The sequence below is a fragment of the Panicum virgatum genome, chromosome 1N (assembly GCF_016808335.1).
Source record: "Panicum virgatum strain AP13 chromosome 1N, P.virgatum_v5, whole genome shotgun sequence".
NCBI classification, from domain to species: domain Eukaryota; kingdom Viridiplantae; phylum Streptophyta; class Magnoliopsida; order Poales; family Poaceae; genus Panicum; species Panicum virgatum.
This window is the reverse complement of record NC_053145.1, coordinates 2,471,460-2,498,499: the sequence shown is the minus strand read 5'-3', so window position 1 is coordinate 2,498,499 and position 27,040 is coordinate 2,471,460. Positions and strand designations below refer to the sequence as shown.

The window sequence follows — 27,040 nt, the reverse complement described above, 5'->3', positions numbered from 1 at the left end:
TCCTTTTGACGGCAGAGCCGCCTTTTGCTTCCGGGAGGCAGAGCCTACCAACAGATGAAGCTGGCTTCCGGGTGGCAGAGCCAACCTTCGATGAAGCCCAGACCCTTTTGTGATCCCGGGTGGCAGAGCCAACCTTCAATGGATCACAACTTATATACTAAGTACTTAAACTTAACCGGGAGACTAACACTTATAAAGACACTTATCTTATTGGAGCAACAAAGGAACACACACCTAGCACTCTCTACCTATGCTCACTTCTACCATGCCCTTGGATGTGTGTGGGATGGAGTGGAGTAGTACGGCATGGCAAGGGGTGGCACCCTCCTTATATAGGCACCCATACCCTCTTGGATGAGTGACACTTGTCACAATCTAGGAACCTCCCTACAAATATCTAAGTTCCCTACAAATATCTAATTTTAGAAAATTCTAAATTTTACCATGGCAAGAAAATATCCAAGCTTCTTGTCTTCTTATGATTCTTGTGGAATATTCTAGAACCTTGTCATGGTGAACAAAATTATGCCATTGTTTATCCTTATTTTTATAGAACCTTCTAGAAGTTTGCATTATAAATTTTCAACACTCCCCCTTAATCGTGATGAAAACTGGGATGTTACAAGAGCCACCTTGAGCTTCATCTTTCACATACTTGTTCATTCAATCAATCAAGAAGTAAGGTTAAGGACTTGAGTAGAGAGAAGCTTGTGTGCATCCGTTCTTGGTGATCGGTTCTTGCTCAAGTGAAGGCCTTAGCTTGTTACTCTTGGTGATTGGCATCACCTAGGCGATCTTGGTGATCGAGGTGTTTCTCGCGGAGCTTGCCAAGGATTGTGGGAGCCCGGAGAAGAAGATTGTACATGGCTTGATCTCCACCACGCCGGGATGGTGAACGGAGACTCTTAGTGAGCGCCCTCATCTCGGTGACTTGGGAGGTGACAAGACTCTTTGTGAGTGTCACAACGTGGATTAGGAGTGTGTGCCAACACATCGATACCACGGGAAAAAATCCAGTCGTCTCTTGTCCACTCTTTTTATTCAAGTATTTTCTTTCATGCAATTTATTCATGTGCTTGACTTAGAGATCATAATTTATCTCTACCTTGCTAGGCTTTACTTCTCGTTATATCTCTCATAGCTTGTGTAGGTAGCTTAGTTATCCGGTTGGTGAATTGGTGCCTTACTAGCATTGCATAGGTTAAGGTTGCTTAATTGTGTTTTAGAAATTGAAAAAGACTCAATTCACCCCCCCTCTTGGTCCATCGATCCTTTCACTGTGTAGATTTAATCATGTGGAGTCCAACAAAATTAGATTTTTCATTTTATGATTTTTCTGTGATTTACTATGATTTTTCAAAGATTTAGTGAAAATAAATAAAAAAATAAAAGATAAAATCGTGTTACTGTAGCAAAATCGCCGTCCGAAACCGCCTGAGGGGGTTATTTGACCAGTTTTAGATAATTTGGGGGTAAAGTAGACGATTTTAAAGTTGGGGGTGAAGTAGACTACCACTGATAGTTCAGGGGGTTAAGTAGACTTTTTTCTAGAGGAAATTATGCCTAAGAACCCAATACGAATAGCGGTATTTCAAAACGGTCTGGCATCCCGTTTTTTTCTTTTTCTTTTTCTTGAACAAGACACCCCGGCAGTTTAGCAATTTGCAGGACCCTTCAACAAAAAGAAACATTTTGCAAGATAGTAGAGATATGAGACCCAACCCATATGATGTTGATTTCTAACATAGGGGCTAGCTGGTCAGCACTCAACGGCATGCACAATCACACATGTCACTAAGTTTCGCTCCGAGAAATGTAAATTATTTTGGTTTATATAAATATGATTTCATTCCACACGACGTAACTTGTCCAATATAACTAGGAATCAATAAAGATTATTTTTAAACTAGATAATGTTATTTAATTATGGAAATGTTGATGATTTAAAGTATCGGAATGAAATGAGACTAGAATGTAATTTTTATTACTCTTTTCAATAATTATTAGTTGACTGCATTTGCATTTGACTAAAGATAAAAATTATTAACATATGTTCATGTGTTTTTTTTAAAACTAACATATGTTCATGTGTTTGTTACACTATCTGAGAACACCAGCGTTGCAAGTTTGGTAGTGTTCTTCACACATCTGTTTGTGACAACAAATTGATCCATCCATGAGGATAACAATGTTAAGGACTAGAACTTAAAAATTCTAATACGGGGGCTAAACTGCAAACTCAACGAAGCACTCTTCCCTTCTGCCGTCACGACTCGCGACGAGCTTGGCCTCCGAACCGTAAACCCCTCCCTGCCTGAGCCTCCCTCCGCTAGGGTTTTCCACTCGCCATCTCGTGTCGACCAAGCAGCGCGCGGCGCAAGGAGGAGGAGCGCGCCCGCCATGGCGTCGACTAAGGTGCAGCGGATTATGACCCAGCCCATCAACCTCATCTTCCGCTTCCTCCAGAGCGTACGCACCCCCGCCCTCTTCGGTTTCCTCTCTCGTGCTCTCGCTGCCGGGCCCTGTATTGATCACTTGTCCCCGTCTTGTTCTGTGTTCCTTGGAGCAGAAGGCGCGCATCCAGATCTGGCTCTTCGAGCAGAAGGACCTGCGGATTGAAGGCAGGATCATCGCAAGTCCCTTAACCACCTAAGCACAATGTGGGGGAGAATGTTCTCTCTTCTTTGCTGAAATTTAATCCTGCGTTGCTGAATATTCTGTGTAAGCATATCCAGTAATGTGGCACTAGAGACAAGTTTTGTGGCATGGGTGAGCTTTGATTCCAGACTGACATGCCTGAACAATATCTTAGACGGGCTAATTCTGTAAACCAGAGACTTAATATCGCTGTGTGTTGTTGTCATCCTTTGTTAGAGTCTTAAGTTTATGATTTTGGTTGATATCACCAGCAGGGTGGTAGGGCAGAGCTTGATGATCACACTGATCTCACCAGTTCTCTTTAAAACTGTTGCTGCCAAGATTCCAGGCTTATTAGTCTGCCTGTTTGCTGACTTGCTGTTTGGGGGTGGTTGAGATGGGTGCATGATATGTACTGCTTAAGAGAGAGTTTGTGGAATTGGGCCTGCCATACCTAAGATGGATGGTGTAGCTTGCTACTGCTGTTTCTGTGTTGCACCTGCCTTCCAGTCTGTTGTTTATATGGGATTCTCAAATATCAGTGTTGAGTGCTTGATCACACATCTAATGAGGTCAATTTCACTATTGCTTGAATGGCCAATCGTCTGTTTGAAACTGTGGTAACTTGTAATGGGATTCTGGCTATGTTCCTTTTTTATTGCAATTTCTATTTTCATGTATGTGAGCTTTGTAATATCCTCCGTATTTACCCAAAGAATGCCCCATGATCTAGCACATACTATAGTTCATACAAGAGAAAATGGATCCGGGCTCTCAGGCAGATCCCGGCCCAGAGCTGACAGGGATTTGCCCAGAGCCTAGGATCAAAAGCCTGTTAAATCCATACTGAGCATTTAGAGAAAACAATTGGGATAGGCTGAGGCCTGAGGGTCCAACCCAGCCCATGATGTAGTTCATATCTGTCTCATAACTGTAAGTGTCGCATCTGTGATGTTGTGTCACATTGCATATCAAGGCACCCTTCTCTTGTACTGTTGGTGTATAGATTATGTAGATTTTTTGTGTTAGCATTTCATTCTCCAGTTACTGTTTGTAGGGATTTGATGAATACATGAATTTGGTACTGGATGATGCTGAGGAGATCAACGTCAAGAAAAGCACCAGGAAATCTCTAGGTACGGAATGTCACATTCTTCTATAATTCTTTGCCCTCCGCCTGTGTTGAGTACTCTATAATTTATGCCCTGAATTCTTTCCAGGCCGCATCCTCTTAAAAGGAGACAATATCACGCTAATGATGAACACGTAAGTGAACAGTAAGCTGAATCTTCTCCCAGTTTGTTCCGTTAGTTGGCAACGTTTGGCATGTATTTATCAATCTGTCATACTTTGCTCTCCAGGGGGGAAGTAACGTCGGTCCACAGCACATCTGATTGCAAGAACCGGTAGTTAGTTATCTTGGAATGTGAATTTGAGGCTGTTGTGGATTTATCATCCTTCTTTGTGCTCATCTAAACCTGATTGCAATATATCTCCAGGGTGGTTCAGTAAAACTTAACTCTATTGCCCCCCCCCCCAACCCCCCGTGTCGCTCCCGCAAGGCGACCGGGGTCTCCCTCGCGCCGCCGTCCCTAACCCCCGCCGCCTCCTTCCCTCCCTCCCTCGCTGTCGTCCGAGCAGGTCTCCGGAAGCCCGGCGGCCGGCGGGGCGACTCGGCCAGTAGGGAACTCGGGTGCCGGGGCGGGACGGCACTTGGGGACCTCGGCATGGCGGCACGCCGGTGCTTCGTCGGCGCGGATCCGGCCTGGCCGCGGGCGGTGTTGGGGTTTTACCCCCGAACAGTCGAGAGATGAGATAGAATGAGAGGACCAACAAGTCAAACAAGCAAGAGAGCAAATAAGCAAGGAGCCAAGAGTCCCCCACCTCCTCCCCATGGGGGCTATTTATAGGGAGGAGGAAGTGGTTGTTTATACTTATTCCATTGATGGGGTCAAATATTACAAGAAGATCATTGATGTTTACAAACAAGTCCCTAGATGCTGCAAATAAGTCTCTAGAGCTCATAAACTAGCCCTTAGACCCTCTAACTTAGACTCTTTTACACAAAGGGGGGGTCCCTAGCCTTAGGTGGCAGCCAAGGCGCACCCCCAACAGTAGCCCCTCAGCTATTCGGTCTTGGCCGGCACAACGAGATCGAGTAGCTGACCATGTTAGAAGAGGCATATTTGCAGGCCGGACTCGGGTTGCAAGGAAAGTCCTTTACAATCCACACATGTGCGCCTCGCCAAAAACTCCATCCCAAAAACCCAGTGGGAAAAAAGGGTATGGAGAAAAGAGCACGCACATGCTTGGATTTACACAAGTGCCAGCCTTAGATCTTCAAGGATTTGATTTCGCAAGTAGCTTCGCTTCTGAGCTTCAACTGGCGAGTGGCTTCTTCTTTGAGCTTCGGGCGGAGCTCCATCTTCTAAGGTGAACTAGTCCTCCAGTACACCCCGGTGATAGACTCGGCTCCGAGAGCCAATGCAGTCAGCGTTGCCGTGGCCGAAGGGTGCCGCAACGTCTTCAAGTCTTCTCACACGAGCGCCGGACAAGACCTCATCATCTAGGATGAACTGGTCCTCTAGTACACCCCCAGCCCCTCTTGGCTGGTGCTCATGAAATAAGCTTCGCATGTAGTGGAAGTAGTCGACGTAGATGACGTAGAGGTTGAAGTAGCGGTCGAAGGTGACGGCGAGTCCCTCAAGCCGAACTAATGGCGAGAGCGATGTCGGAGACGAAGCTGAAGGTGCCGTCGAGCCCCTCTAGCCGAAGTAGCTGCGAGAGCGATGTCGGAGGCAAAGCCGAAGGTCCGGGCGAGCCCCTCGAGCCGTCGCAGTGGTGGAGACGAAGTTGTTGACGATGCCGAAGGTCACGGCGAGCCCCTCGAGCCGAAGTGTCGAGTTTCTCTAGCTGAAGTATAGCTGCGAGGGTGATGTCGAGCAGTTGACGCCTTTTTGCTTGCTCGACGACATCGTTCAGCGTCGCCTATGAACGAACGTGACAGCAGTTTTGTTGCTATGGCCTGCACGGTCATCAGCAGCTTCGGCCATTTGCCAACAGAGGCTTCCAACGTTGCTTTTGTGCAGTTGACCTGCGGTTTTTTATTTCTGCAAAGCAAAAAGGGAGAATGACAGAAATAGCATGATTAAAGTATTTTGTATGGAAACGAGGGACATAACCTTCGATCTTGGCTTTGTATCTCTCTCTCTCTCTCTCTCTCTCTCTCTCTCTCTCTCTCTCTCTCTCTCTCTCTCTCTCTCTCTCTCTCTCTCTCTCTCTCTCTCTCTCTCTCTCTCTACACGTAACCTTCGCGTGTTCGCTTTGGATTTGGACCTTCGGAGGTGGCGTCATGATAGTGGTGATGCATGCAACTTGAGTGGCACCTTCGATAGCTTGTTACTTGATCTTTGCTTATTAGCTTCTTGCCAATAAACTTGCATGTGACCCTCGCTTCTTGAAAGCTGAGGCCACAATGGGCCCTCACCATTTGCTTCAGCTTCGAGTGATAGACAGGTGGTGTCGTGATTTTAGGCAGCTTCGCATGCATGGGTAGCTGCTAATTTACTGAGTTGATAATGGTTGCTGGCAACAACCGAAGACGAAGTTATCAGCTTTTTCTTTGCTTTGAGATGATAAGTGAGCTTCGATGAGACCTTCGATATTGGCTTCTCTTTTTGGAATAGAGAATATAACCTTCGCTCATAGCTTTTTCTTTTTGAAAGTGTCCTTGGACATGAGTTGCAAAAGTAATATTGCAGAAAAGTAAATTTGCGGGTCGTCACCCGACTTCTTTTTTTTAGGCCGAAGGTGTTTTGGCTTCATATCCCTTGGGATAGATAGCCCCTTGGCTTTTCTTTTGCGAGGTATTCGTCCTTACGTGCAGGAAGCGATACTCGACTTCATTCTTGAGGTCCTAAGCCTCTTAGCTCCTCAGAGCTTTTTTTTTCTTTTGCCATGCTTGATTATGTGTTCATGCAATGAGATGATTTAATGTGTGCTTTGATGCATGTGAATGAATGCATATAAATATAGCCGAAGGTTTTTTGGCCTCTGTGGTTACTTCCAAACCATGAGAGCCCCTTGGCTGAAACACATAGCATTTAGATGCCGAAGATTTTCATCTCTGGTTTTATAAGAACCAAGAGAGCCCATTGGCGGTGGTGAAAACCGCCTCATCTGCAAGGGCCATAGCATCGATCGGGAATATTGAGCTGCAATGTAAGTCTTGCAGCTGTTGCTGGAGAAGCCTACTTGTCATCTGTTTTTTATTGCTTGAGATGCAAAATCAATAAATGCAGGTCCTTCGTCCTGAGCTGCTTCAAAAGATGTGGCTTTCTTCTTATTTGCGAAGGTGACGAGATGGCCGGGCGGCCAGCTTGTCACTCGACGGTGATTGCGAGGTCACATGCTGTTGTTGCTTCGGTTTCAAAAGAGATTGCTGATAGTTTACAGTTGGCCAGGTGTGACTGCTTCGATGCATCATGGCCTGAGCATGGCGGCTTTGTGATGGCGAAGGTAATGAGAGCCATTTGATTCACCACTGAGGATATGCCTGGTATCTTCGGTGCTTTGACTGATTGCAGCTTCGGGTGTACGGCACAGAGCTATGCTTCAGAAACCGAGGCTGGGACCCATAAACGTGAGTTTGCATAACCATTATTCACAAAGGTGATAGTTTGCACTTGAGGAAAAGCCATTATATTGAAGGACCAATGATTGATGAATGCCAAATTACCAACAGAGCTAAGTCCAATAGATGCTGAAAACCCAAGGTCAGCAATGTATATTATCCAATGATGCCAATCTATAATGCATAGATTCTTTGGCTTGGTTATATGGTGAAAACCAACATATATACCTGCACTTCAAGAACAAAGATCTAGTATACAAGAGTTAGCTCAAGTAGGAAAAATACTCACATTGATGATAACCTGCATGTTAGAGAAAACTTTTGATATTCAAGATGCAACTTCTCATAAATAGTCCCTTGGGACCAAGTGTTTTGAGTGAAAATTGGGTTGGAAGTCACAAGATGTTTTAGCTTTGGGACCCTTAGGTCCAAAAGCCACTCGGCATTCAAGTGCTTATTGCAATTTCAGATAAGTATGCAAAGTTCGCGAAGAATGTGAGCTTTGCTGACTTACTCAATTGAGCATGCAAGATGCGATGGTCGATGTTTGCAACACTTTGTTGCTTCGACCCATGATAAGATTGTGAATGACCTTCTCTAACATCAATAAGAATGATAACCTTCTCTGCGGTCAATATGAGTGATAACCTTCTCTGAGGTCAATAAGGGTAGAAAGCCCATAAGGTGATAACCTTCTCCAAAAAGCCAAGTATGATAACTTGTTGGAACTTTCTCCATGAGAGTATTTCATCGGGTACTTAGTAGAAAAATCCAGACTTTCTTCGCCTATAGAGATGGAGTATTGAGAACCCAATAACCCTTTTGGGGCAGCTTAAGATGTTAAATATATTTTTTGTTGAGTGCCGCAGCTCTGTATTCCTTGGAACGAAGGTAGCTTTCATAATGGGTCAGGTAATACCTTCGGTGCATGAGGTAGTGTTCAAATCCCACTGTGCACAGGCAAAGAGAATCACTGCTCGAAGGTTCTGCAACACTTGAAAAATTATATTAAGCCATCCTATAAACTTCGATCACGTGCACATGATTGTTGCCAGGTTTGATGTAAAGGATGAAACACATATTTGATGTGAGGTCAAAGGTAAGGATTTTGGACTTTGCAATCCAGTAATAACCTTCGCTTGATGGTTGATTGAGGATTTGACGCATGTATATGCGTACTTTGCTTGATGCAGAACATGCTTGCGGAGGTTGTGCTTGAAGGACGAAGGTATGCACATGCCGCGAGGTTGCCGCTCGTCCCGGAGGTTGAGCTCTCAGCGGAGGTCGTGGCTTGCCGCGGAGGTTCGTGTTGGCCGTGGTAGCCACGCAGGTTCAGCTCGACGCAGAGGTTCTTGAACCCGGCGCGGAGGTTCAACGCTGGCTTGTTGTGCTTGCCACGGAGTTCAGCGCAATCTGCGAAGGTTGTGAGGGTTGTGTTCGCTGGCTCGCTGCGAAGGTTGCAGACGGCCACGAGGATTCAGCTCGCCGCTGATAACCGGGAAGCTTCAATTCGCCGAGGAGGTTCCGAGCTTGCCGAGGATGTTGTGCTCTACGCGGGGCTTCATGAGCTCGCCGCGGAGTTTGCCGACGGCCGCGAGGATTCGGCTCACCACGGAGGTTGCGGTAGCCGCGCGATGGTTTGGCCTGTGGTTGCTGCGAAGATTGCAGTGCGTGGAGGTTGCTGTCATCTATGATGTCTGGAACCTTCGCATGAGAAACTGTTAGCTAATAAGAGTTACATAATTAAAATAGTTGGTCACATGCCTGGGTGGCGACACGGCGGACGGACAGATGTTATCTGGCAGCTTCATTTAGCATTCGCCACTCAACCTTGGTGGACACATGCCGGGGTGGCAAAGGTTCAGCTTGCTATGATGGACACAACACCTTGGTGCGCGGCTCGGCGGTCACGATTGACTAGCGTCGCCCGGCCTGAGGCGCCTGCACAGAGCACCACCTCATGCGGAGGTGGTGGGCAGCTTCGATGCGTGGTGCGATGATGATGATGCATGCAAACGGCAGAAGCCAGAAGGAGATGTGTGCAGGGGCAGTACATGCATGTACAGAAGAGATGATGACATGCAAATAAAGCTGAAAACGAGCAATTAGTAAAAGAAAGAAAGCTTAATTAAAGGATACATCCGGTAACTCAAAGGCGTTAGTAAAAGGGCACCATCGAAGGTTGCAGGGTTAAATATTACTGTCCAATTAACGAGTTCACAATTGCTTGAACTCAACCTTTTTCTGCTTTGTTGTTGCTTTTAAAGCAGGTGGAGGTGACGAACGCAACTTGGTGCGGAGTTCCCGAGCGAAGGTTACGCAGCTTGGCGTGCATTAATGACGAGCACAATTTTGCATGCGAAGGTTCCGGCGCCCGGAGAACAAGCTTGCCGGGAGTGGTTCTCTCTCGACGCAGGTCTTGCCGGAGAACAATTTTGCAACCGAGAAGGTTCGTGTTCGCCGCGGAGGTCCGGACTGGTCGGCCAGAGGTTGGCGTGTGCTTCCCGCGGAGGTTCGCCGGCGGCCGCGAAGGTCTAGCTCGCCGCAGAACTTCGGCTTGCCGAGGAGGTTCGTGTTCACCGTGGAGGTAATTCGCCGGTGGCCGCGAAGCTTGGCGTGTGCTTCCCGCGGAGGTTCGCCGGTGGCCACGAAGGTCCAGCTCCCCGTGGAGCTTCGGCTTGCCGAGGAGGTTCGTGTTCGCCGTGGAGGTTCGCCGGTGGCCGCGAAGGTTGGCGTGTGCTTCCCGCGGAGGTTGCCGGCGGCCGCGAAGGTCCCGCTCGCCATGGAGCTTTGGCTTGCCAAGGAGGTTCGTGTTCGCCATGGAGGTTCGTGTTCGCCGGTGGCCGCGTTGGTTGGCGTGTGCTTCCCGCGAAGGTTCGCCGGCGGCCGCGCACGATGCCTTGGACAGCTCACGATGGAGTTGTGCTGCAGGCTGCTGCATGCAGCACGTGCAAAGATAAGGCCAGGGTGCCTCTGCATTCTTGCTTCCAGAACTTTCGTCATAGGCTGCAGCTGAGTCTGTTTATGAAAGTGAGTAGTGACGCTCGAAGGTATTGCGCCACGCCAGAAATAGTATGGGTTTTATATATTTTTTAGAGGCAGAATGGAAACTAACGAAGGTAACATGACCAAATAACTTATGCCATGGAAGAACACAACCTTCGTTCCTTTTTTTTTTTACGAAATGTGGATTTTGTTCTTGCCTCCGTCATTGGCTTCGGACCACGTGGGAAACTTCAGTCTTACCGTACGTGTAGGCCGCAAATGATCGTGTGAAGGTTCGGCTGGCGCTAACAGCCGCGAAGCTTCTTCCTGGAAGGGTTGAACTTGCTGCAAGGATCGATGCTTGCCGCGGAGGTTCAGCTTGAATATGAACTTCCGAGCTCGCCGCGGAGGTTAAGTGGGCGTCGGCAGCTGTCGCGAGGTTGGCCCTCACCACGGTTTTCGTGCAGTGGACAGCAGCTTCGTGTGGTGTTGTGACCGCCTGCTTGATTTTCAGCTTTGCTAAGTGCTGTGCAGGAGCAATTCAAATGAGATGATTAGTACTGCTTTGCATTTTTGTAAGAAACATCGAAGGTGGGCGATGATTTTGTTTTATCTCTAAGAATAAGAGCATGAGCTTCGATGTGAAAAATGAACAAAATTGTCAGAGCCTGTGACGGTTCCGAGCGGAGGTTCATGCGGAAGTTCCGAGCTTGCCGCGAAGGTCCAGCTCGCCGCGGAGCTTTAGCTTGTCGAGGAGGTACATGTTCGCCGTGGAAGTCCACGAAGCTTCGGCTGGCCGAAGAGGCTCCGGGCTTGCCGCGGATAGTTGCGGACGGCCGCGAAGCTTCAGCTCGCCGCCGATGATCACGAAGCTTCGGCTCGCCGGGGAGGTTCCGGGCTTGCCGCAGATAGTTGCGGACGGCCGCGAAGGTTCAGTTCGCCGCCGATGACCACGAAGCTTCAGCTCGCCGGGAGGTTCCGGGCTTGCCGCGAGTGTTCTGCTATCTGCGGAGCTTGAGCGGGGGTTCCACAACTTGGTGTGCGGAGGTGGCAGACAGTGAATTCACAGGTGCCTGCATTATTGCCTAGCAGCTTCGTTCTTGAGAAAATCAAGTTAGTTAACAAGGTGAAAGGAGCTTGTTCCGATCCATTTTGAAAACCTGAGGCGCGTGAACAATCGAAGGTAATGCATATGGAGGAAGGAAACATGACCTTCGCTAGTTGCATGCATGATGTCACGTTGAACAGTGGTGGCATATCATTATTGGCCGCTCTAGGAGCATTACAGTACCGTGGATGTGTTTGTCGCAGAGGTTGCGCTGGGGTCGATGCTCATCATAGGGACGAAGCTTGCCGGAGGGGTTCTCGCTCCACGCAGGTCTGCGTTCGCAGCTGTCCGCGGAGGTCGGCGTCTCCACGAGGCTTTGATGCCGGTCGAAGGTAATAGTTGTGATCGAGATGTCTGCGTCATCAACTCTGGCAGCTTCGGAGCTTCACCATGGCCTTGTCCAAAGAAAAAAAAAAGGAATTATCTGGATTGGATCATGTGCGAGATGCGAAGGTTGCCGACGGTCACGAGAGTTTGGCCTGCTGCGGAGGTCCGCGCAGGTGGTCGATGATGTTGTTTTGCCTCGTGCCGCGAGTGCGTACTCGCCACAGACGAGGCCGAGCCTTGCTGCCGAGCTTCTCGCGGAGGTTCGCGGTCATCACGAGGACCCCGAAGCTCCGCCACTCATGATCTTTCGATCATTTATTGTTTGCCCGGAGGTGGGAAACCGGTGAGAATCCTCATGCAGGGTGGTTGTCAGCTTCTGATACACCTTGGTTTGGGCCTGTCAGCTTCGAATGCGCTGCGCCGCTGCCAGCTTTGGGTTGAGCCATTAGCTTCGAAGGGGCCGCACGTCACCTTCGGTTGCACCTACTAGCTACCTTCGCCAGTTCTAGTAAAAAGCAAATATCTTGCTCCAGTTTACTGATTAGTACAATACAGTGAGGACTGCAAGTAGCTGGGTTCGAAGGTCCAAAAACCTTTTTTTTTTTTGCAGAGTTAAAGTGCAAGTGGAATACTTATCTCCAAAGGTTGAGGCTACATTGGGTTGGGCCGATGGTTCTCGAGACCCGGCACCTTCGGTTGATGATTTCTTTTAGTCCAAGGTGCTCGGCTACCGATGTGCAAATAATTACTCAGGCGCACTGCTTAGCTCTAGCTCAATATCATCATCTCTCTAAAGAAAAATAAGACGTGCCGAGCACGGTGGGCGCCAGCTGTTGGGGTTTTACCCCCGAACAGTCGAGAGATGAGATAGAATGAGAGGACCAGCAAGTCAAACAAGTAAGAGAGCAAATAAGCAAGGAGCCAAGAGTCCCCGACCTCCTCCCCATGGGGGCTATTTATAGGGAGGAGGAGGTGGTTGTTTATACTTATTTCATTGGTGGGGTCAAATATTACAAGAAGATCCTTGATATTTACAAACAGGTCCCTAGATGCTGCAAATAAGTCTCTAGAGCTCATAAACTAACCCTTAGACCCTCTAACTTAGACTATTTTACACAAAGGGGGTCCTAGCCTTAGGTGGCAGCCAAGGCGCACCCCCAACAGGCTGATCCGGCCCTCGCGTCGCCGGATCTGTTGGCCGGGCATCCGCCGGCGCCAAGGGCGCGGCTGGCCGGCCTTGGCGGCGTGCAGGGGCGTGACGAGGTGGCGCGGCCGCTGGGGTGCCCCGGGGGGCGGGCGTTGGAGGCTCCGGTGGCTGCGGTGGTGGTTCCGTCGAGGAGGCTTGGCCGGCGACGGTGATGACGTCGGTTGGCTTCTTGTGCGGAGGTGCAGCCTAGCTCCTTCCTCTGCGGCGGCGGAGGAGCGTGGGAGCCGGCGCGGTAGGTGTGCGGGCGGCGCCATGGTGTCGCGGTCGGCGGCGGCCAGCCTGGTGTGGTCGGCTGTGCCGTGGTGGCGGCGGCCGTCGACGACTAGGCACTGGCGGCCTGCGGCGCCTCGGTGGCACGGCGGGCTTCGCTAGGCCTCCTGTGGGCAGGCGTCGTGCCTGCTTGCAGCACCTTGCCTGTCGCCGGCGTGCTGCATTGCCAGGGTAGTGCCAGGGAGGTGGGTGCCTGCGGTGGGGCTGCGTCAATGGTGCCGCGCGCTGCTCGTCCAGAGGAGGTGGCTGCCGACGCAGCTGTGCGGCTGCCGTGTGCAGCTGGCGCGTCGTTGCTCCTCTGGAGGCGCAGCCATGGAGTGACGCGTCTTCGACGACGATGGTGGCTGGCAGCAGGGTTATCAAGGCCTGGCGTTTCGTTTGGAGGGGAGGTACCTTTGGGCGAAAGCCTTGACGACGACGACGCCCGTGGGCGCCGTTCTTCCCTATTGGGGGCGTCGTGCTTCCTCCCCCTCTCACGTCATCCTCCAGGGGTGAAAACCCTGTCCTTTTTGGACGTGCGACGACGGCGTCTCCGACGTCGTACCCTTCTTGAAGGCATCGCACTTGGAAGTCATTGTGGCCTTGATAGTTGTCTTCGATGGTTGCCCTCCACCTCTGGGTGGCCGCCCGACGGGTAGGGCCAAATCCGGTGACGTGAAGTCGGAGCTGCTACGTCAGGGATGTAGCTCGGCAACGATAACGCGGAGCGGACTGTCCTTAGTCTATGGGAGGTTGCTGCGGGAGTGGTTGGCGGTCATTGGGGATGGGGCCTTGGTTCCGCTGCAGGAAGTCGGAGCTGCTCTTCGCGCTGTGTTCGAGCTCGGCAACGATGACCTATGGGTGACCTCGGCCCTTTGCCTGCTCAGTGGTGGTCATCAAGGGTTTGCTTCGGGAAGTTGGAGCTGTTGGTTTCTAACCAGCTCGGCAACGATGACTCGTTGTAGCGTTGTGTTGTACCGAGGCACTTGGGTAGGTTAGTTATTCGGTGGTGTGACTAACCTTTCTTGTACATTAAATCTATATTCCCTCTTAATTGAAAGACAGAGCTCTTGCCATTTACTTCAAAAATATATATATATATCTTCTCAGCCAGGAATGATAGATTTTGAGAAGTGTAGTGTTGTCCAAGACATTGATTGATCTTTGCATCGGGTTTTGGGTGGCGTTGCTAGTCTGCAAGGTATCGAGCGTTCTATTGCTTCAAGCCATCACGCTTCAACTTTAGCAAGAAACATGTTGATCAAAGTATTCGTGTTCACAGCAGCAGGAAATAAAAATATATATTTTCACGCCCAAGTTTACACTTTGTACCGACGAGATTATTTATGCACCATAAAATGTTCCAAATAAAAATCTTGGTCATTGATTGAGTCATCCATATCGCTTTTCAACGCATGTACAAGAGATAAACAAGGCAACTGTCTAAGACGCCTTATCCTTGCGCTGCTCCGCTGCGCGCTTCTCGTCTTCCTTGGCCTCCTCTTCCTTGGCCGCGGCGCTCTTGCTGCTCATCTGCCACGCGGTGGCTCCCATAATGCCGAAGAGCGTGACCACCGGCACGAAGACGACGTTGGGGACCATGTCCAGCCTCAGGCTCTTGACGTAGGGGATGTGCCCGCTGGCCCTCTTGCCGATGACGGCCGCCACAGGTGCGGCGATTCCTGCCGCGATGAAGAAGCTGTCGTCCACCGTCGCTTCCTTGACATTCTCCTTCATGAACTTGAAAAACAATTCCTTCCTTGTATCCTCGTTCTTCTCCGGCTCCCACTCCTTCGCATAAAATTCCTGCATTGCAGCACATGCCATGTAATCTGCTGTATATCCCATGTTGGAAAACGTTTACATTAGAATTATACATGTTCCTCACATGATCTATGGATTAATTACCTGAATCTTTTCGAGTGATGGAGTGTCGAAATCTTGACCGGGCATTACAGTGTTGAAATACCTGCAGTGATTGGGGAAATCTTGATGAGATGGGAACTGAAAAACAGATAAATTGAGGGCATAAGATTGAACCGCAGAACAGGAAGGACGCCCACTTGCAGAACTCGATATAAGCAATATGGAACTCCTCAAACTTGCCAGTCTTCTTGTTCTTGAAATGTCGTTCATAAACTTGCTTGGTAGTTGCCGTGCTCAGCCCTGGGAGTCCTGAGGAAGGAGAGCATAAACTGTCAACCCCCACAACAATGAGATGAAAAAACAGAACGAAACCACACTGTGATCATTGTTAAACATTCAAATAAAGCAAGTCTCACAAATATCGCATGGTACTCATCTGCCTTAAGTGATGAAAACAAAAGAATGCTTGAGAGAAAATTACCAAATTTGTTGAAGGCACTGAAGGAGGCACCCATCTTTGGTCCAAGAAAAGGGCAACCAGAGTGTGTCCGTGTGTGCTTACAAGATGCAAGGGGGCCAGTGTTTATATAGTTCCACAGAACAAAAGGCACGCAAGCTTGGAATGCATTCTTTTCCTTCATTGTTATCATACCAAGGTTGTTTCTGCCCCTCCATTTGATTCCTGCCCTGGAAGTGAAGTTAGAGTTGGCCTGGTTGTGAAGCTGCAGGAATCACTTCAGGGAAGCTTGCCATCCTGGCCATTTTCTTTTCTGGGTTTCCACTAACAGTGAGATGTTATGGACACAATTTTCAGCATATGGTCCCGCTGAAAGTCTCTCAGATCTAGGAAGGTGAATACTGATTTCTGTAAAATTTTGAAGTTTCCAAATAGAACTGGATTCTATCTGTCAAGAGAGCAGTGAGGAGTAAAATAGATAGAAAGCTAGAAGTTATGGCACTCTTTATCTTTATCTGAACTTTTTACAGTAATCTGAACCTCACTTTAGGATCATAACAGACATGCTTTTTGGCACATGAGTATGCTTTCTTGCTTGCGCAAGACAAATTGAATAATCATGCTTCAGCTGCTAAAAGAGAGATACCTACTCCTGGTTTTTATGTCTTTCGGGTATTAGTATTTTCATACCCAATATACAGCATGAGTTGCTAAATATAGCACTGGGAGGCGAACACAGTATTTCACGTAAATTCAGTTCTGACATACACCAGAATTGTGTTTGAGATATATGCCAGAATTATGGTGGTCTCTTCAGATTCTTCTACCGCAAATATTTGGATTATAACAAATTATCAAAAAAGAATAACCTTTTCAGGAACACATGCAGCCTAGGGGTAGAGCAAGAGATAGAGCTTCTAAAGGTCATGGATTCAAGCCTCCATTCTCCTTAAAAGTTCCCCTTATTAAAAAGAATATACTCAGTTCCTTGTGTATCTCCTCATTTCTCTTAAAAGGAACAGTGATTCTGTTTAATCATTTGGGCGAGCAGGATGATCTTTTTGGTACTAGCTTTGTCTAGGTAAACTCATCATATTTATAATGCAATTTTTCTAAAAAGTTTTAGTTGGCATAGCAATTCTCAGTTTTGTGTAGTGGGCCTAATCTTGATTGTAAGAGCCACTTCAAACATAAAAGTTGCAGGTATGATCACAAATATTAGGAAGAAATAACAATCTGGAGAAATCTAAGAAAGCATTGATACCCTGGCTGAGTTATAAAAGTAAACACATTCTGAGTTTTGTACCTTCAGGACCCAGTGTAGTCACATAGCAGCAACCATGCTAACCGTACGTTCACTTCAATACAAATATACAGCTACCAGAGCATCATATTGCAGTCAAAAGTTCATGGCAATGTGTCAAAATGCATTGCATATGTCTAGTTGTCGCAGCATAATGATGGTATCGTATATACATGAAACAACGGTAAGTAACAATTTGCGCATTGTCACACAGGGATACATCTCAAGTTACCCCAGGCATGCAAAAAAATGCAGCCGCTGTTGATCTCACTTATTCCTCCATACTATCTCAAGTTTGACAGCGAAGAAAGAACACAATTCCAATCTTGTCCTGGAAACAGTCAGTTCTGTGGGATGTGGTAGGTTATCGCTAACAAGAATTGCCTCCCTCTGCTCCAATCATAATGGTTGGATCATATAGCAACACAAAGCATTTTCAAAGTTCTTTCAGGAACCATGCTCAACCCAAGTAGATCCAACATCCTTTTCCAGCGTTTTCTCCTTCAACAACTCCCGCAGCTGGTCAATCTCCTCCCACAAACAAGCCCTTGCATACAAATTTGACAGTTGAATGTAAATGCCGACGTTGGCAGGCTCCAATTCGATTGCCTTCTGAGCTGCCATTTTCCCAACCTCAACATTTCCGCAATCTTGGCAAGCACTGAGCAGTGCACCCCATGTAGACACGCCGATTGCACTATCACAGCCATTCTTGGTGGCAATTTCCCATGCCTTGGCCACTTCCCCTGCTCGACACAGCATGTTGACCACAGAACCATAGTGCTCTGGTGTGGGCACCAACCCGTAATCTTCGTGCATGAACTCAAAGTACTTGAGCCCCTTGGCCACCTCCCCAGCATGCTGGCACGCTGAGAGGACCGCTAGCATTGCCAGTTCATCAGGATAGATACCAGAAGCCACCATCAGGTCATACATCCGGATAACCTCCTTGCATTGCCCGTGCCGCCCATATGCATTTAACATAGCCGTCCACAGCACAACATCACCTCTGCCACCATTCTCTTGCTGCGCCAGGCCGAACACCCGCTCAGCTTGGTGGACAAGCCCACACTTGGCGTACATGTCCACGAGCGCACTGACCAAGAACACATCCGCCTCTACACCTCCCAACTTCCTGATTGCATGCCCATGCGCCTGGACGCCAAGATCAGCGTTTGCCACCTCGCCGCATGCCCGCACGACGGCCGTCATCATGAACCCGTTAATCTGCAGCCGTAGCTCCAGGAACCTCCTCACGAACCCCAGCGCCTGCCTCCACTCCGCCGCGCCCACGTAAGCGGCGAGGACGGCGTTCCCGAAGACGCCGTTCTTAGCCGGACTTTCTTCGAACAGCCTGCGGGCGTCCAGGAACCTGCCGGACCCGCCGTGGGACGCGGCGAGCGCGCAAGAGACGAAGACGCTGCCGAGCCAGCCGGACTTGGCCGCGAGCGCGTGGAGCATCTCGGCGGCGGAGGGGGCAGCGCGGATCACGGGGCAGAGTGCGTAGGAGTCGAGCGGCACGCTGCCGGCGGCGTGGGCGAGCGCGAGTGCCGAGAGGGCGAGGGCGCGGAGGCGCGGGAGCGGGGAGGACGCGGAGGCCGCGAGGAGGGAGTTGAAGGTGATGCTGGGGGGCAGGCAGGAAGCGGAGGAGGAAGCTCTGAGGAGCGCCGCGTGGAGGACGGCGGCGGGGTTTAGCGCCATCCACGGCGGCGGCATTCAAAGCCTGCGTGGCAAGGAGAAGCCCGCGCCTGCGGTGACCTTGCAGATGGAAACTGTCACGAGTTTTGAGCTGAAACTTGGTGCAGCGATCTATTTAAAACCGCAGAAATTCACCAGGATTTTTTGTTGTAAAAACAACTGCAGATGTGTTATTAAATTTATTTTAACCCGGTAAAAAAGATGAATTTAAGCCACAATTTAGAGCGCACGGATTTTGAGTTCATTAATTTCATAGCAAAAAGATTAGTTCCGGCAAGAATCTTGAGAAGCTTCAATATTGCAAATGCAGACAGCATCCATCTAAATTCAATTCCATTCAACAGTTTGGAACCAAACCATTTGAGATAACGCCAAAGGACCGGCATATCCTCACACCTTCGGAGAGTTTATTGAGACCAATAGTATAATCAAATCATACATATTTAGTACTGTACAGAAAGAGGATGCTGAGTCTCATTTGCCATTTCGATCTCGACCTCTCATACTTCTCCATGAAAGAAAGAAAAAAACTAAATATTTACTTTGAAATTTATCTCACTGCTGCAGAAAGAAAAAAACTAAATATTTACTTTGAAATTTATCTCACTGCTGCACACATAACCTGGATGCTAAATTCAGAAACATCACATGGCACGCTAAAAAAACACATTGACTACTGTACGGTATCTTCCTAAATTTGCTCCTCTAATGGCCTCGCCGCAGTTCACAGAGCTTGAGGATTTGGTGGAGGCCCCCTTGGGCTGGGAACATTGCTCATGCTCGCAGTTCGCAGGAGCTTGCGGAATTCAGACAGGCTTATTCTCCCATCTTTATCGATGTCGGCCTCCTCCAGCAGCGGCTCAATAGATCCCTTTAAGCCAGTGTGCTGCATCTTGAAATAAAAACTCAATGAGAATACTGTCGGATTTGGTATCTACAGTGCAATTATCAATCTAAATGCTGGGGACGATGGTGTCAATCCCTGGTACATGCAGATAGATTGATATGGAGGATATGGACATTTTTCTCAATGATATTATGATACTTCCATAGCCAAATTGTTCCATTCATTGAATACGAAAAACTAGCTAACTCCATAAAAAAAACTAGCAAGTGCATAGTCAATGATGAACCACGCACAGATTGGAAATAACATGAAAAACGAAATAGGAATAGAAAATTACCATTCTAAGCTCCTCTGGCGTGATGTATCCATCACCATCCAGATCAAATTTGCTGAAAGCAGCTTGGCATCGAATGCCCCACCTTTCAGAGTCTAGCTCGGCCATCTGATGTATATGGAGAGTTGCTGCAACGAACTCTTTGAAGTCCACAAGACCATCGGTGTTGCTGTCGATCTACCACAGAATCGGATCAACAGTTTTAGTTCTGTCCTAGAATCAAGGTGGGCTATTTGCATGGAAACAAAGGGGGAACCACAGAAAATGGAACAAAAAGGTTAAAACTTACTGCTTGAATAATCTCAAGCACACGGGGACCCTTCAATCTCCAAGGAAGATCCTTTGCAAGGGCCTATTGAAGCGTGCACAGATCATCAGCACCTCAGGGGAACTCAGGAACATGTTTATCAACAAATCTTAATAAAACTTACATTTCGCATTTCCTCAATACTAATGGATCCATTTTTATCAATATCAATTGCATCAAACTGATCCTTCAGATCAGCTAGCTCTTCCTCATTGAGCGTACTTGCTAAAGCCTGTACATGCCACAAAGCAATACTGTAAGGGGAAAAAATGAGGAAATGATAAAATTAATTTTGTGATAAAAATAATTACCCTAAGTGCAAACTGCTTAAAGCGGCTGTACTTGACAAACTGGCGCATGTTGGATAAGACAGATATGTCGACAGGGATCTCAGATGCTTCTCCTCCTTCTCTAACCCATGGATGCGCTTAACATATCGAGAATAATCAGAATCAGTAAAGATGACAGTTCATCATAATATAAAACAAAAGGATGCTGAAATGCCAAGATAACATATCAAGAATAATCAGAATCAGTAAAAATGACAGTTCATATAATGTAAAGAAGACAGTACTATCCTATAATTATCTATGAAAACAGGGAAAAAGGTACAGCAGACCACCAATGCCTTACAAGCTTATTTGAAAGACCAGAGTGAACTAAAGACCTCATGAGCGTATGTTTATTTAATTGAACTTCTGAATTTAGATTGCAACATCTTGTCTAAAAGATTATAATTGTCATTGATATTTTCAGATACATGAATAAATTGCAATGCAAGATATAACAGTCACATTTTTCACATTCATATATTCACATTATATAGTTAATTGAAGGCGTACTATATGTGTAATCAGTTTTGGTCGCAAGCTGTATCTGTGTTCTCAGTTCGGATATAGAAAATAATGCAATTCTAAGCTTCAAGCCTAGGCTAGTAGATTATTGAAACTTACAGAGAGCTTGAGCAGCTGTTAGTCTTGCCCTTGGGTTCTTGACTAGTAACCTTTTAACAAAATCTTTAGCACCAGGACTGATGCTTGACCAAGGCCTCTTACGGAAATCAGGCTTGTTCCTCAGAACCTAATTATAAGAAGTGAAAAGAATGTAGATCACATATATAGATTTAAAATGCATAAAAACATTTAAATTGTAAGAAAGCTGATGGCTGGTGGCAGAATAGAAAAGGCAACCATATTGCTTAATAGCCTTTACAGATTGCGTATTAAAACGTTAAGACAGAATACGAATGGAAATGTAACATATTTTAGCTGAGACAATGATCTCAAAAGGTTCCTAGTATCCTATACAAGCAACTTATATGTCTGAAGCTAATATACAACTTGACGCATCTGAAGTTAATTCAAAGTTTTGAATTTTGAAGTAGCTATACCAATGTCCATGCATTTTTTGCCTGAGGCCACAGGTTGTCTCCAGACTTCAAGTTAACTACAAGCGGAGGACTGAAAGGCAATTCAGCTACTAACTCATCTTAGGTGCATCATAATGAAATCTGTGCAACACTGCACATCACACATATGAAAGATGGTGGGTATTCTTACTTTGTTACAGTCGTATTCTGGCACCTAGTACAAAAATCACTGAAGGACAGCCTCACCAAATAGATAATTGCCTTACATGTTTAAAGTTGTATAATTATATTGCAGACACTGACAAATAGTTAACAGGTATGATGTCAAAACAAATTGCAGAAAACATTGTCAGCGCGCTGAAAATACCTGGTATGGCACTCCCACTAAGCATATTTTACATGGAAGCACATGGTATGCAAAAGTTCTCAACTTACCTCCTTGAATATACCATCTTCTGTCTTATCCCAAAATGGTCGCCTCCCACAGAGCAAAATGTAGGTTATAACTCCTATGCTCCAAACATCAGACTCAGGACCAGATCGTCGTTTTAATACTTCTGGTGCAACATAATAGGCACTGCCAACAATATCATGGAACTTCCTCCCTACAACCATGCATTTTAAATAACGTACTGGTCAGCTAGACCGCAGATCTGTCGTATCACATCCCAGATAGATGCGAAGGATGCCAAGATAGTACCTGGTTTTATGAAGTCTGACAAACCAAAATCTGTTGCCTTTAGCGGTGAGTCCTCCTTATTTGATTTGAGAAGGAAGTTCTGGGAAGGAAAATAGGTAGTCTTACATGACCTGAGAAGTAGTGAAATATCACAAAATGCTTATTGTGTGTAACGAGATTGAAAGTGTTCAATTTCTACCTCAGGCTTCATATCTCGGTGAACTAGCCCACGCAGATGACACTCAGCAGCTACTTTAAGCATTTGGCGCACTATCACTGCAGCATCTTTCTCACTGTAACGGCTATTTTTTCTGTCCAAAGAAAATGCCCTTAAGTAATGACCTTGTACCAGCAACCAGAAACCAAACAAAGCAATCTGATTGTACAGCACAAAAGTCTAGAAGTTAAATGAAACACAGAGGCTGAGATATAAGAAACAAAAAGATGGAGAATCTGTGCTTCTTACTTTGCCAAAATCCGGTCCAATAGCTCACCACCCTCACATAGTCTGCAAAAATAGAAGAGGTTAAGATTTGGTTCCAGTCATGTAAGCTATCATTAGCTACATTGCCAAACAATAAGCCCCTAGGTCCTGACTATTGGAGAGTTTTGTAGAAGATTCTATATTCTATAAAAACTGCATCAGTTGACAAACATACAACAAGGTTAGTGCAAAACGTGATAAAGAGTTATGCATTTAATGATTGAAGTATTATAACACACTGCATTCAAATTCAAAATGCATATTTGGAACAACAGTCCCATATGCCCATACATTAAAAAAAAACTAATAGAGAACGAACTGGTAAACTTATAGACATATTATTTAGGAATAGCATGCTTAGTGTCTAGGAGTCTGGAAACAAGATAAATACGGCTGATGTTAAAACTTTAGCAAAAGGTCATTGTAAACCTGCACAGCATCAAATATCAAATCTAAATAAAACAAGATCTTAGTTAAGTGCTCAGTTATGTTCTATAGTTAGCTGACACAGATAGCAGGAGCTAGTATGGGACTACTTACTCCATGACAATATACACGTATGAATCATCTTCAAATGCATTATAGAAGTGAACAATATTCTCATGTCCTTTAAGTGCTTTAAGAATCTTCACTTCTCTTTTCACATCCTCCACAGCAACAGGACGGGTCATCTGTTACAGAAAATCATAACCATAATTGCCAGAAAAAATGTGCTCTAACTTCTAAGATGATGTCGAATAGACAATATTGAAGGCAATACGGCATGACAGTACAATGCAATCAACTAATGCTTCAATTGCCTACTCGGATGAATAAACATTGAATGACAAAACATCCAGACAGGATTATGAATTATCAAATTGCACATGTTTATATTCTATTTTTTTATTCCTTACATTACCATCTTAATGTGTCCTGATCTAAACTAATCTAAACAGACCATAATTGTTAGTTATGCAAATTCATTGATGACCATCTGTGCGCAACCATGAGGCTCATGACCTCCAAGAGGGATACTAGATTAACCTGGCAATACAAGTTTTTAAGAATCTGTATAAAACATGATCAAAAGGGGTATCCTATTTCTCTCTTAAATTCAAATCTTATAAATAAAAATAGTCAATAGTATCATCCAAGTCTATATTCTTATCACTTATCAGATTCCTTCTGTTACGAATAAGAGGCAGGCCTAATTTTCACACAGGCATGTTCAGCGCCTTTTTGACAAGGACGTCACCTAATCAGCTCTCGAGTAACACAATGTGTCAGACAAAGGACCCGTATTTCCAATGTCACTATAACACTACGTTTGAAAAGATACCATCGAAGGTTCGTGGAAATTGACATTTTCTTCCAGTGGTACAAACTTTCAACAGATTAATACAGGAACATTGACCCTTTGACAGAAGGCCCAAAATGTTTGAAGAAATCAAGACCGTGTTGATTAGTATATGGCTACATGTGTTTCAAGGTCAAATTATTTATACCTAGGTAAATGCCATCCGCACTTATAATATGGAAGCCAAGGAAGCATTGTCCACTGCAAGTGGGCAATGGTTCTCTTTCCTGACTTTTTCTTCGACAGGAACTTTCCAAGTTCCAAGCATAGGAGGAATGAATCTTAGTGATCCAAAAGGAATAAAATCAAAGATTCAAGAAATGAAGCCAAGATGTAGCTCCATATGAAATGTGTTCCGCACAAATCACTCGTAGTTGCAACTTGCAAATAATAAGAGGCATCACGAAGGAGTATCGTAGCAAACTCAGCACTGTCTTCTTGAAATTAGCAGGACAAAGCGTTTCCATAAACAGCCAAATGAGAAACACCTTTACCGTTCCATAGAGAACTACCACTTGCTTAAGCCATTTCCAGGAATGAGGCACTGGGCTGGAGAGCAACTTTCCATCACTTCCCATAATAGCACAGTTGTACTGCTGTAGTGCCAAACTAAGGTGCCTGAATGTCAAAACCACCTCCAAACATCGTCCCAGGTATCACGCCTGAATCCCGCAGCTCAGAACCACCAAAAAAAACGACAACAGCTTGGAAGAAATGAAGCGGCCAAACAGCCAGAAATGAACTGGAAATGTGACTAACCTACTCGTTGAGCTACACGCCTCGGTGAGCTACAGTAATCGTCCAAAATGACAGGCAGTAATTCCATTCCCAACGAAACATCTAAAGCTAAGAGCGGGCAAAACAGTGACAAATTCCCTCGGAATTGCACGGAATCCCCTCGAAATATACCCGAGAAGAGAGCAAAGGCCAGTGAATCCGATGGCCTTAGGCACCCGGAATCACCTAGAGGCTAGAGGAGACCGCCCGCCCAAAGACGTGGAGCGGCTGCCGGGAGAGCTCACCTTGGCCTTGTCGATGCGCTTGACGGCGACGCGGTCCCCGGACTGGCGGTCGGTGGCGGCGAAGGTGTAGCCGAACTGGCCGTGGCCGAGCAGGCGGCCGACCTCGTAGCGCGCCTCGAAGTCCCTCTCGTAGCCGAACTCTGCCCGCACGGGGGCCGCCGCCTTTGCCGCGCCTTCGGGAGACGCGCCGCCGCGGCGCCTCTTCTCGCCCTCCTTGGAGGGGCGGCGCTCGGCGGCGCCGGCGGGGGCAGCGGAGGCGGAGGAGAAGCAGGCGCCCATGGGTGCGGGGCTGGGAGCTAAGCATATGGATGTGCGCGTGGAGGGGGCGCGCGGGGGCGAGGTATATAGGCAGGCTGGGTTGGTTGGCGCGGTGGGGCGGGGCGAGGCGAGGGAGGGGAGGAGGGAGCAGGGAGGAAGGTGGAGAGGAAGGTGAGGGGAGGAGGGGGAAGCCCCCCAACCCCAACCCAACCAAGCAGCAGAGACGAGACGACGCTGCTGTTGGTCAAGCGGTCAAACTGCCAATTGTCAAGTCAAACCCCTCTCACTCCTCCACCCCTTCTCTCTCTTCAATCTTGTTTACACTTTTTTGAGGAATATACCATATTTTCTCGCAGGTTTTGGTGTTTAGTAGTATATTCGAGCATCGCTTAGTGGTGTATAAAGACAATTGGTATAATTTGTCTGCATGGTAGCATTGTCTCTTTCTTAGTTAATTATCCACTTCCTCTTAGGCTAGTCTCAGTGGAAGCGTCATCACACGGTTACCTAAATTGTGAACTAGCTAACCGAGAAGACTTAAATGTGATACAAAGCACCAGTCCCAGGAGGCTGATGCCACATTTATTACATCAGATGGTTCAAAACCGTACAAACCTTGGAGGACACTCGATACAGATAATGATAATAATTAACCAAGCTACGACATAACGCCAGACCGCAAACCACATGGGGTCTAGCACGGGCTCAGAGTACTGCGACAGCGGAGGCATCTCGACAGGGCCGGTTCCACAGGCAAGGTTGGGTGTAGAATGATAACCCTACTCGGCGTCGTCTGGTATGAAGTCTGGGTCTTCTTCTGTAAAAAGTAAGAGTGAGGTGAGTACAAACGTACTCAGCAAGTCCAACCACACCCACGGAGGGGGGTTATAACAGAACAATATGCATAGGTAAATCAAGGATAAGGTTACGGTTTAATTTGCAGAAAATCGATATTTTATGCAAGGTTTTATTTTAACAGAAAACCTTTTTGAAAATCAGATTTTTGTAGTAACCCGGAGTTCAAGTTTTAAACTGCTACCGGACTCCCCGTCCGTCGTAGCACACGGCACAACTACCGGACACATTTCCAAAACAACTCACGCTAACCCATCCCAAAGTAAACACTAGTGGTGAGACCACACCGTAACTCGCCCAGTTCCGTGGGCACGGACTATTCGAATAGGTTTCAACTCTGCAGAGGTGTGCAACTTTACCCACAAGTAGGATACCACAACTCGAACACCGTCGTGTCGGTGTAGATCCCATCATAGCCATTACCCACCTTAGCTAAACCTGACTAGCCATCACGGGATGCACCAAGGGGTCATCGACCGTTCACTTAGGTATAACCGGGCATAAGTCACTCTGGGCTTATCCCTTTTTCCTTAGTCACCCGTTGCTCTCAGCTCTCCTGATGGCTATCAGACTAACTAGTGGGATTTATGTTAAGCCGTTGCCCATTCAACGGTCGAGTGGTTTGCACGAAAGTGGAGTTAGGTGAGATGTAACACCAACTCGGTCCTTAGGGGTGACAAGATGGATATCTCCCTTCCTTGCCCTGCCACACCGGCACGAGCGCACCAAACGGCAAATCATACCGAAATGCCATCCATCCCGTCTAAACTTTCTTTACAAAAACACCACATTTATCCCATCCCACACGCACACATTTTCTTTATAAAATAAATAGTATTATGAGTAAAGTCCTAAGGGTTCTAATATCGATTAATGTCCAAGCAAAATCAGACATTAATCTAGGTGGTCAAGGAATGGTCATTACAAATCAAGGGGTGGCTATCCAACCGTGTTTTCATGCAAGCAAAATATATGCAATTTTACAAAACAGGCCATTGGGTTGTGTTTATAAAAACTAGGACAGAAACATGCATCAAAGGATGAGATTGAACTTGCCGTCTTCGTAGCCTTCGGGG

General features: G+C 46.9%; 3 protein-coding genes and 1 long non-coding RNA gene across 10 annotated transcripts; 1 reads left to right on the top strand and 3 right to left on the bottom strand.

Moving 5' to 3' along the window:
- Nucleotides 1–2,244: 2,244 nt before the first annotated feature.
- On the top strand, nt 2,245–4,161 carry LOC120654526 (small nuclear ribonucleoprotein E-like). The gene is made up of 5 exons (XM_039932086.1): nt 2,245–2,469; nt 2,570–2,632; nt 3,695–3,773; nt 3,858–3,903; nt 4,000–4,161. Exons 1-5 carry the CDS (start codon nt 2,401–2,403, stop codon nt 4,007–4,009), a joined length of 267 nt encoding a protein of 88 aa, XP_039788020.1. The 5' UTR covers nt 2,245–2,400; the 3' UTR covers nt 4,010–4,161.
- Nucleotides 4,162–9,375: 5,214 nt separating this feature from the next.
- Nucleotides 9,376–12,182, bottom strand: LOC120654527. Its single transcript, XR_005667097.1, has 2 exons — nt 10,517–12,182; nt 9,376–10,288 (listed from the first exon to the last, which is right to left on the bottom strand). It is a non-coding gene; the product is annotated as an uncharacterized LOC120654527 (long non-coding RNA).
- Nucleotides 12,183–14,403: 2,221 nt separating this feature from the next.
- On the bottom strand, nt 14,404–18,539 carry LOC120654525. 3 transcript variants are annotated; one of them, XR_005667095.1, is made up of 5 exons: nt 17,005–18,539; nt 15,494–15,917; nt 15,210–15,321; nt 15,055–15,115; nt 14,713–14,952 (listed from the first exon to the last, which is right to left on the bottom strand). XR_005667095.1 is itself a non-coding variant. In XM_039932085.1 (4 exons), exons 1-4 carry the CDS (start codon nt 15,660–15,662, stop codon nt 14,590–14,592), a joined length of 705 nt encoding a protein of 234 aa, XP_039788019.1. In that variant the 5' UTR covers nt 15,663–17,214; the 3' UTR covers nt 14,428–14,589. The 3 variants fall into 3 exon arrangements, 1 of the variants encoding a protein (XP_039788019.1); XR_005667096.1 differs by having other exon boundaries at nt 14,404–14,952; nt 15,494–18,522; XM_039932085.1 differs by having other exon boundaries at nt 14,428–14,952; nt 15,494–17,214.
- A 290-nt stretch (nt 18,540–18,829) lies between these two features.
- On the bottom strand, nt 18,830–25,276 carry LOC120654524 (calcium-dependent protein kinase 4-like). 5 transcript variants are annotated; one of them, XR_005667092.1, is made up of 15 exons: nt 24,852–25,276; nt 23,031–23,161; nt 22,473–22,514; nt 22,206–22,317; nt 22,028–22,106; nt 21,763–21,932; nt 21,518–21,588; nt 21,349–21,418; nt 20,912–21,038; nt 20,270–20,385; nt 20,083–20,190; nt 19,941–20,003; nt 19,655–19,828; nt 19,050–19,356; nt 18,830–19,000 (listed from the first exon to the last, which is right to left on the bottom strand). XR_005667092.1 is itself a non-coding variant. In XM_039932084.1 (14 exons), the coding sequence occupies exons 1-14, from the start codon at nt 25,128–25,130 to the stop codon at nt 19,195–19,197; spliced, it is 1,704 nt and encodes a 567-aa protein (XP_039788018.1). In that variant the 5' UTR covers nt 25,131–25,276; the 3' UTR covers nt 18,837–19,194. The 5 variants fall into 5 exon arrangements, 1 of the variants encoding a protein (XP_039788018.1); XR_005667091.1 differs by having other exon boundaries at nt 18,837–19,024; nt 19,073–19,356; XM_039932084.1 differs by having other exon boundaries at nt 18,837–19,356.
- Nucleotides 25,277–27,040: the final 1,764 nt, after the last annotated feature.